The sequence below is a fragment of the Mus caroli genome, unplaced genomic scaffold (assembly GCF_978045245.1).
Source record: "Mus caroli unplaced genomic scaffold, Mus_caroli_1 scaffold_8, whole genome shotgun sequence".
Classification (NCBI taxonomy): Eukaryota; Metazoa; Chordata; class Mammalia; order Rodentia; family Muridae; genus Mus; species Mus caroli.
This window is the reverse complement of record NW_028227263.1, coordinates 113,366,302-113,376,949: the sequence shown is the minus strand read 5'-3', so window position 1 is coordinate 113,376,949 and position 10,648 is coordinate 113,366,302. Positions and strand designations below refer to the sequence as shown.

The 10,648-nt window shown below is 43.5% G+C and overlaps 1 protein-coding gene across 1 annotated transcript; it reads right to left on the bottom strand.

The window, feature by feature from the left end:
• Positions 1–1,966: 1,966 nt before the first annotated feature.
• On the bottom strand, positions 1,967–3,755 carry LOC147003342 (secretoglobin family 2B member 20-like). Its single transcript, XM_085842464.1, has 3 exons — positions 3,695–3,755; positions 3,051–3,232; positions 1,967–2,059 (listed from the first exon to the last, which is right to left on the bottom strand). The coding sequence occupies exons 1-3, from the start codon at positions 3,753–3,755 to the stop codon at positions 1,967–1,969; spliced, it is 336 nt and encodes a 111-aa protein (XP_085698590.1).
• Positions 3,756–10,648: the final 6,893 nt, after the last annotated feature.

Here is a 10,648-nt window from a genome sequence, read left to right as displayed (position 1 = left end):
TGTGAGTCTTTACCTTCTATATATGATGGAACAAGAAAGTCAACACGAAGGAACATACTACCTACATGTATCAAGAGAAGGCACACAGGGAATGACATACAAAGCTATGTCAGACAGACCATTGGTGAGTGGGAGAAAGAAAAACATGAGGAAGAGGCATCACCCTTTTCTTGGGGACTACTTGGGAACGGGAAACAGTTCTTGGATTTACTGGTTTGAATGATCTCAACAGGTTTCAGATTCAGGAGCATGCTTGGTCCTGAAATGGTATTTTGGACAAATACTGTCTAGGGTCTTAAGAGGTGAAGATGTTCTGTTTTCTCAGAGTCATTGGTTTGCCTGTGAGAACTTTGTCACTGGGAAGGCCATTTGTCATTCCACAGGACAAGTCAGCCTTCTTTAGGAAACCCTAGGTGTTGTATTGTCACATCAGGAAACAGATGAACAGAGCAATGGCTCCATTCTTTTCAGTCTTACACATTGATGTATGACTGTTTGTATGACTTTCATTCCCTCAGCCTGCTCAAAGACACTTGCTGTGTTCAATGAGTCTTTCAATTTTTGCCACTAATATACAGAATGAGTCATGTTACTATGTTGTATGTCCATTTTAACAAATGGTGTTCATCATTTTAATTTACATGGATTTCCAGGCCTCTCTCTCTTTTACCTGTTGGGTTGCTGTTTTGTGTTTCAGTGTATAAGGGAGAACAGGTATGCATATACCAAAACATGCATGTAGAGATGGTAGGACAATCCTGAGCCACTGTTTAGTACAGACCTCTGGCTTTCTGAAATTTTGAATGACAGGGTAGCTGGTCAAAAAACTTTTGAGAATTTACCTGAGCCCCTCGAACTCTCAACAGGAGCAGCAGGACTCTAGACACATGCTAACAAGTCTGGCTTTACATGGGTTCTGGGAGTCAAACTCAGGTTCCCAATAATGCACTGAAGCACTCTACCCATTGAACCTTTTTCCAAAAACTTCACTCTTTCTTCATGTTGGGCATAAACTCCTATTTCTTTCCCCATTGATTTTTTTTTATATATTATTAAGTTCTGAGTTTCTTTTAAAGATTTATTTATTCATGTTGTGAACATGAGTACACTGTTGCTGTCTTCAGACACACCTGAAGTGGGTCACAGATGGTTTTTATGCTCTATGTGGTTGCTGGGAATTGGACTTAGGACTTCTGTAAGAGCAGCAAGCATTCTTAACTGCTGATTCATCTTTTCAGCCCCTTGGTTTTGTTTTTGAGGTAGGGTCTCAGAGTGTAACCATCACTGTCTTAGAAACTGCTATATTGGCCAGGGCGTGCCAAATGGTAAATGTCACTATCAGACCGAGATTATCTGAGAAGCACACCTATGTGATCTCTGCGTTACTCTCCTGTTATAACTGGACACAAGGATTTCATAGTCTTGTGATATAGCCTGGAGACAACACATGAGGTAAGTGTTTCTCCACTTCTTTTCTATCCTGACAATCTGGTGAATCCTGTGGCTATTTACATGCCATTTTCCCTCAGAAAATCCCAGTCTCCAGAGTCTCACAGAGCTCCAGTTAACTGAGCATGGGGGCTCACATCTATAATCTCAGCACTCGGGAGGAAGTGACACATGGATCTCTGTGAGTTCCAGGCCAGTCTGGTCTACACAACAACAAAAAACGAGACCAGAAAGGCTCTCTCATGATCACCTGCTAACCAGGAGCAGTCACCCTGCTCTCAGTGACTATACAAGTCATTTCTCTCAGTATCTCCTGGATCCCCTAAAGACCTCGTTCAGCACATAGACACAGGTCACAGAACAGAGTTGCAAGCTTTTATTAGAATCAGTCTAAGAGACTGATTGATAAAGGAACAGGATCAGGAATCCAACTTCAGTAGAGAAAGAGGACAGGTCAGCAAGATGGCACTTGGATCAAACATGTTGCAAAGATTGGGTGCCTAAAACACATTAACATCTATTCTAATAACTTTTCAAAAAGGTGTAAAATGGATTTTATATTTTTAAGACCATAGTATGACTTGCATTCTGGGTTGGCAACCATGGCTTTCTGGAAAACAAAAAGGCAGAGGGGGACAGTGTTGGCTACAGGCAAGGTATAAGAATTCAGTAGGGCTCCCCATCCACCCACAAAGTGATCTCTCCTCATCCACAGGGAAGAAAATCCCATGCAGTGATACAGGTGTCCAGCAACAGAATCTGCCTCAAGGGAATTGGAGCCCACTCACACCCTTCAGGAGGAAGTCTGAAAATCACCATAGCCAGCAGGGAAGAAGGGGAGAAGTTTCTGGAAAGCATGATGGGGGCTAGGTCTAATGAGGGAGAGTAAAGGTGAGTATGAGTGTGGTGATGTCTCCCACACCTGAGCACCTCTCACCAGGCACATTGGCTGTGTAGCCATGTTAAAAATATGTCCTCCATGTGGACTTGTTAGAGGAAAATCATTTTGGATAGCACTGTGGTTATTCGAGACATGGTACTCAAGTAAAATACTTTGGGAAATAGGGTGATAGCTTCACTGTTCAAAATATACATCTCTGCAATACAGTTATGCTTGAAGCAAGAGGACAGGAGACAACAGTGGTGAGCAACTGTAGGCAATTGCTGGGGTGAGGGTGGCATTTCAGACATGGTGGGAGGTTTTGTTTTAGCACAGATGATGCCCCCAGAAAAGGGATTCATCGATGGCTGAGGAAAAATAGACCCCAGAGAGGTTCCAAAAAGACACTGGAGAGAAATTTCAAGCATCTTAGAGTAGAACTGTGAGTACCAAACTTGTGCAGAGGCCATTCCAAGGACTCCCCTGTTCCTACTATGGGTGAGAACCCCATGTTTACCCAGCATGTGGGAGTGATCTGCAGGATCATGCAAGGAACAGACTGGCTGTGTACCCTGCATGCTGATTTACATGTACTAGGGTGGGCAAGGGTTTCAGTTCTCAGTTGCAGGTCATGGGACATGTAGTAATGGTTGCATCTATCACTTGTACATAGACTTACAGCATTTGTTGCATGGGTGAGTGAAGGTAGGGAGAAAATTACCATAATTTTGGGTTCCAGAAGTATGTTTCTTAATCTATCCTCTCTGTAGCAGCCCTGGATTTTTTCAAAGGCCACCTTTTCCTCTGCAGTAGCATTGAATGCCTGGAGTTCTTGATACATCCACACCTTACTTCCAGAGACAACACTTGCATAGCCTTCGAAGAAAGGCACACATGCTTCTGCTGCAAACACAGAGAGAAAAACACCATTGAAAGACAATGGGATGGTCAAACAGAGGCTCAATGTTCCTTGCAGCATCTACAAATGCTTTAACTGACTTTCCTCATAGTCAAACCCTCCCAAAGGCTTCAGCCTCCCAGATACAACATGGTTTACATGAGATACACAGATCTAGCAGAAAAACATCCATGAGTTTGATTTCTTGATATCTGACTTTCACTTAAGCCCAACACTTGCCTCAGCTTCAACTGTGCATCTAAGGTCCTTTTATCATGAGTATCATCACCAGCACACCACTGTCCCCACATCCCACAAATCCACAGTTCTAACTCAGTGCAGAAAGCATCAATTGTCTTCTGAAGCTCCTTGCCAGTAACCTCCTGAGTACACCTAGGTCTGTCTCAGGGCCCCACTTAGATATCTCCATGAGACTGAGATGGGGTGAACAAGGGTACCACTCTCACTTGTCTGGAAGCTCAGCTCTCCAGTCACCAGCAAGCCCAGCAGAAGAAGTGTCCCCTTCATGGTGCTAAATGCTCCTCCCAGAGCAGATCCTCTTCTTTATAAACCATTATAGCTCTGAGCCCAGCCACACCTATCTGCAAACATGCCTACAGAAGTTCCAAACACATTTTGAGCAAGAATCTAGCACCTGTGCATCTCCCTTCAACTTGCATAGAGGCAGCAGAATGGGGGCCCCTCCCACTCTGAAGAACAAACAGCCTGAGACAGCCTGATGTCATCAGTTTCTGGAGAGAAGTTGTTTGTACCTTTGCCAAAGATTGTTTAGAGCTGATCTTTGCAAGCAGCCCAAGTGCTGAACAAAATGACCTGTCATACTTTTTTACTTGTCACCTGTGCTTCCTTTTCAAACTCTTACCTATTCTTGATCCCATTGTCCAAACTACTGAGACCTTTGTATTGGAAGGCTGAGGACAAGGAGGCACCATCTACCTCTTTGTGACTCTCAGCCAGGGTAGTCCCCAGCTCTTTGTGAGGGTGGATATCCTTTGGGGCTGATGATGCTTTTGTACCACAAATTGTGCTTCACTCCACAGTAGCCCATTCCTGTTGTCATGATTACCTTGTCCACTCTCAGCTCTGTTAGGAACCATGTCTTAAAGAGGTTTGAACAGTATTGTCCATCAGGTGAGAGCACTGAGTGGTAGAGTGAGGTATTCAACCCTGAACATGAACTCTCCTGTCCACAACCCCTCAAGCTACTGTGAACTGCCTGCCTGTAAACTAAACTGCTCCACAGGCCACAGGAAGTGCTGTGTGTATAGACTGTCTCAAGTTCAGAACAACATACTTACCCTAAGGAAGACATTTCCAGCACAGATATGATTGTCAGCTTTGTGTGGTAATTCATGTTTCTTAAGACAGGAAGGTCTTAAATTTAGGCTCGCCCTGTTTGCAGTGTGTGATGGTTAATCTTGATGATCATTCTGACTGGGTTGAATGTTGCCATAGAAACAAAATCTGAGTGGGTGTTTTTAGGCATGGTCCATTGAGGTGGGTAAACTAACTTTTATGTGGAAGCATGTACTATAGTTACAAATAGGGTGGACAGAGTAAAACAAGCTGAGTAGAACCATTCATGCCTCTTTGCTTTCTGATTATAGATGTGACCAACCACCTCAAGTTCCTTCACTGTGTCTAAGTGACTGTGATGATCTGTATCTCTTCAAACTGTGATTAGAAATGTTGCTCCTCACCAAACCATTTTGTCACTAGTTCCCTACAACAGTGGAAGAATAATTTTTTAGCATGTGAAAGCCCTAGGTTTATCCTACAGCAGTGCACACATAAACAGGAGAAACCAAAAAGATAGCTCAGTGTGCAAATTGCTTCTTTTGCAAGCAGAAAGACCAGGGTTCAAATCCCTAGGACCCATAAGAGTCGTGGCATACATGTCTAATTCCATGTGGGTCTAATGTTCAATAAGAGACTTGTTCTCAAAAACATCGTGTGGAAGGATGTTGAGATAGCTTAGTGATTAAAAGTGCAGTGATTGAAGGTGAAGACCTGAGTTCAAATCCCAGAAACCACCTGGTAGAAGAAGAGAATTAACTTCTCCAAATTGTTGACTGACCTTCACGTGCACAAGCATACACACACACACACACACACACACACACGCACACACACACACACATCTTAGTACCACTGTCCATACAGAGGCACATACACAAATATACAGACACATGAACAGACATCTAGAATTTTCTGTGTAAACTGGTATGAGTAAGCATGAACAGGCTCCTAATTGACAAATATAAAACAATTTCAACAAAAAAACTAAACAACATGATATTGGATTATACTAGAATTTTGAAATAACCTATAAAACCATGCTGTTGTGAATGGCTGTGTGGCATATAAATGAGCATGGATGAAAGTCAGTGTTCATAAGAATTCCAGAGGTTCTGTAGATGTTTCTCCTGGAATAGACTCCCCCTTCAGTCCTTCACTGTGAGCTATATGGTCTCAAGAAAGCAGCAGAGTGAGCTTGGGGGACAAGACAGTAAGTGAAGTAGTTGCTTAGCATACACTCTTGAATCCATGGTTTCTAACCCTCAGAACGTGTGAGGACAGCTAGGCACAAAGTGACCCCTGGTAACTCCAGCACCAGAGACCTTACTGGCCAGTGCATCTAGCCATTAGCAAGTTCCTGTAAGAGGCCCTGTCTCAAAAAAATATAAGGTTGTCTCAGTTATAAAAAGGACACAGAATCACGTCCCAGCAATGACATGGCAGCTAACAACCATCTGTAACTCCAGTTCCAGAGGATCCAGTGCTCTCCTGTGACCTCCACAGGGAAAGCATTCAGTAATGCATAAGACTCTCATGGAGGCACAATCCCCATACACATACATTCAAACTAAATAAAATGTCAAATAAGCACACATATATGCCTATATGTATGAATACACAGATATAATGTATATACACACATCTATATGGTGGAGAGCAACTGAAGGCCCTCACTGTCTTTCCCTGGACACTTAGTAGAGATAGATATAAATGTCATGTGTCTTAGTTAAGATTACTGTTACAGTGATACAATACCAAGATCAAATCAGAGTAGCATAGAGTCACTGGGCAGTAGACACTTACTTAATCACATGATGCCCTTGTATCCATTCCCAACCCTGTGCAGAAGAGAGAAGCCCCCAGTGGGCACATTCTACAGGCCATCTCAGGCTTCAGGACATGCAAGGTCATAAAAACAAAGACCAGTGGACCGAGCAGAGAGATCACAATTAGATCTCAGTACTTGGCACCTAATAGACCAAACAGTTACAGGAGGTAAATCCTGTTTGGCTCAGATAACCAGTAAAATTCAAAGGCTTTGGACTCTTTAAGTCTTCAGCAAAGTTCATTCTGTCACCATGTTGTGTACAGAATGTGACAGTCAAGTGCCTTTTACAACAAACTACTTAATTGTGCCTTATCAAAACACATATAATCTTTACTTTTAAAATTGAACACCAACCAAATTACTTAAGCACAAACACTTATGTAACATGGGCATGTGGGACGAATAGTTTGAAACCAAGGCGGCATTCTATAACAAGATAGTGTTGGGTGTTTTAAGTAGGGTCTTGTTTATTGACTTGAGAGAAGTGAGATAGCCCTTTGGAGAGTCTAACTAGCATTTGTGAAGACCTGCTATGTGTGCTGACTCTGGGAGAGGGGAAGGCTTTGCTCTACTGAGCCTTCAGACATCTAAAGAACAGCAAAAGTCAGCCAAGGAAAGAGGAGCTATAGAAGAGGAAATGGGATTCAGAGCCTTTGCTATGGTGAAGGTTAGGTGTGTTCTTATATACAAGGGATCCATGTGGACTGTAGGGTTGTAATTCATGTTGTGCTGCTACGACAAATTACCCAAGACTAAGTCATGTATATTGGAAAGAGTTTAACTTGCTTCATGGTCTGGAAAATTGAAGGTAGAGAATAGGGCAACTTTAGGTAGCCAGGGATTTGTGTTATCTGAACACAGGGTGTGCTGCAGAAAGGCAACAGGGGATTGTGTAATACTGAGAGCAGAGGCTCTAACTTCTTTCTCAGAGACCTACCATACATTCCTCAGTTCCCGCACTACAGGGACAAAGGCTCAATGTGGGTATTTGGTGTTTGCCTTAAACATGGTGAAAGCTAGAGCTGCCCCTCCCTCTGATAAGTTGGTTTTTTGATGAAGTCTGGGGATTTAGGTGACAAATTTCCCAGGAAGTTGAAGGGAAAGCATTTCAGGCATTGAGGGCAGAGCATATGAAGGCCCTGGTTCTCTCTTGGGTCACAATTATGGAAAAAATTATGGGAAAAAACCTAATGTAGAGACTCTATAAATAATAAACACGCTGGTTAAATGGTAAATTCCAGGTTCAGGTGTACACAGAGCAGTCAGATGACTGGAAAAGTCCAAAGCAATCTGATAAAGACATAGTGCTTCTCACCTGTGGTCCCCACTTGTGGGAAGTTGAGGCAGGTGTATCCCAGTTACCTGTGTGGGATCCCCTCAATCACAAAGAAAAAATTGTACTCAGGTAGGAGGATGCTCTCCCAGGCTGGCTTCAGCTTCTTCATTGCCCACAGTGTTTCACAACAAGGAGCAGAATGTCCTATAAATGAAATATATATTTTAGCTAGCTTCTACAATAGGCACGAAGATTTGTATATTATTTGATGAGCTGTAAACTTAGATCAGACAGGTGTTGTACTATTTTGACTTGCATACAATCCATAAGCCCGATATTAATTGCTGTTTAAGTGTTGCCCATGGTTATTTCTGCTCCATCAGCCTGTACTCATGGTCCACAGCTCCTGGTCTTGTGCTCCTGAGACATCAGGCCCCATGGCAGCCTTCCCCTTTCTCCATCTTCTTCCTCTTCCTCTCTCCTCTTCTCTTGCCTTCTGATCCCTACCTGTGACATTCAGCCCAGAAAAAAAGAGCCCAGAATAACTCTCTTCTCTCCATCATTGCCTGGCATTCACATTTTCTTAGATAGTCAGAGATTTAGGTGAACTGATTTAAAAGCACCATCTGGTGTATTTGAAAACTTGTTAAAGAGATTGGCAAGTAGTTGGAGGTTTGGGAGATTCCATTCCCTGGGGTCCTGTACTTAGCATTTGAATACACATCAGCAAGGGAATAACTCCAACAGGTAGCAGGTGGTAGAGGCAGCAGTGGTATACTATCCTGAGCAGTCCTCTTACTAGCATGTGACCCTGAGGCCTACCTGTGCTGCACATCCTTCACAGCATGGACAGGAAGCTAAGCCTTTCTGGCACTCTGCCATAATGAGTCTCCAGGCCCTAGTGTAGTCTCCAAAGTTTGTACAGCTTCCTAGACCTCTTCTGGCAATTGTAGACTAATTATCCTGTCCTCTGGATCCCTTGTGTTCTTCCTCAGAGTCTGCCTCTGCCCTCTCTTCATTCCATGACCCTACATCTCTCTCCTGCATTTTCCCTGTCAAATGCTTCAGCTACCATAGAGCAGTAAGACTTTTGGCCTATTTCACAGCTCATCCTGCTGACCCTTCAACCTGCACTTGTATGCCTTAGGCTATGCTCTGCTGTCTTCAGCCTCCTCCATTGGTGTATGTTCAGCCCACACTTCCTAAAGAAGGACAAAAGAGCTGTCAAAAGAACCCTTTCATGAAGCCTAAAATGGCAATGCCAGGGTGGCCAGTGTATCTCCTATCTGAGTGAAAAGGCTTAAGCAGTCTGCTTCCAAGGTGGGTGGAGCAGGGGCCCTACAACAGCCTTGCCACTTAGCACGCTTCCCAACAGTCCCCTTATGTCCCTGTGCAGTGGGAGATGGTTCCACTCTGGCCCAGATAGAGGGGGTTGAAGGGTCATCTGGAATTTTGTGGTAGCAAAAATCAGCTGGACACACTGGCACAGATGGATTAATGCTGAGTGTTCTGGAGCTTGGGAATCCAGCTGAGATTGGACTCTAATTTTTACAGGGTAGCTGTAGAATATTGAAAATGGCCATCATGCAGGCTTTTTTATCAGTAGTCAGAATAGCTATAGCAGCAATGTAGAGTCTGGCAGTGACCAATTAAGGGTCCAGGTATATCTGAACTGAAGTGCCCTGGCTTAGTTATAAGAAAATGAGCACAGGGCACATGAAGTGAGAACTTAATGAACACACTAATGATGTTTATTAACAGGGTCTTCCTGTGTAATTTTGGGTAGCCTAGAACTCGTTGTGTAGACCAGACTGACCTCAAATTCACAAAGAAAGGAAGGCACTTCTTCCAAAATACTGAGATCAAAGTTTAGAATTATCATACCTGCTCATTGATAACAGATTTTCACAATGATTTCCACCAGCCCCAAAAATGTTTAATCCACCACACATACACATAAACAGACATACAGACAGACAGGCCCTCAGACAGACAGACAGATACAAATAGTTAGGCAGGCAGGCAGGACCAGACACTCATTTCTCAGGAAGGTTATGAGGTCAAGACCAACCTGGGCAAGATCTTCTTTTAAAAAAAAAGCTAAAAAAACAACAAACAAACAAAACAGAAAACCTCAACTATGGGTTTAAGAAGTGAGGTTTAGGTAGAAGTGAAAGTACTTGCCTTTTATTCCACTATTCACATGGGAAAGAGTCACAAAGACTTCTGTGAGTCCAAGGCCAACCTGATCTACATATTTCTAGGACAGCCTGGTACTAGAAGGTAGGCCTCCTGCTCCACCCACCTTGGAAACAGACTGCTAGAGCCCAGTCACTCAGATAGGAGATACACTGGCCCCCCTGGCATTGCCATTTTAGGTTTCATGAAAGTGTTCTTTTGACAGCTCTTTTGTCTTTCTTTAGGAAGTGTGGGCTGTGTAGAGAGACCCTATCTCAGAAAAAACTTACAAACAACAACAAAAAGGTCAAATTGAAGGATGCCTACAAAAGCAAGATAAGTATGGGTTGAAGCGACTGGTTCAACAGAAGGCATGAAGCATATGGAAGATAAGGGCAGAACAAAGACAGGGCAGGGGTTACATGGCCAGTGGTCTGAAGTTTGGCTTGTTTAGAACTGACTATGAATATGGCCCTTGAGGCTCCCAGTGTGACAGGAGGACACAGGTCTCATTCTGGAGGTCTGATTGAGAGACCATTTGATCCTCTCCCTACTCATACTTTCCCTTTGGCTGTCAAATGACAAGTGACATTTTTCATATCTTAAGAAGATTACTAAGAAGGCAAACAAGCTGAGATAGGTTATTGACAAGGATCTTGCCAAAATACATATCTCCCAATGACGCAAACACACACCCTCAGGAAGTTCTAAGACATGTACTGGGAGGGGCACGGAGAGGCTCAGACACGGGCCCCTCCCTTCCCACAGGGCAGTTAAAGAAGGGGACCAAGCTGTGTAGGATCACCTGCCACCATTATC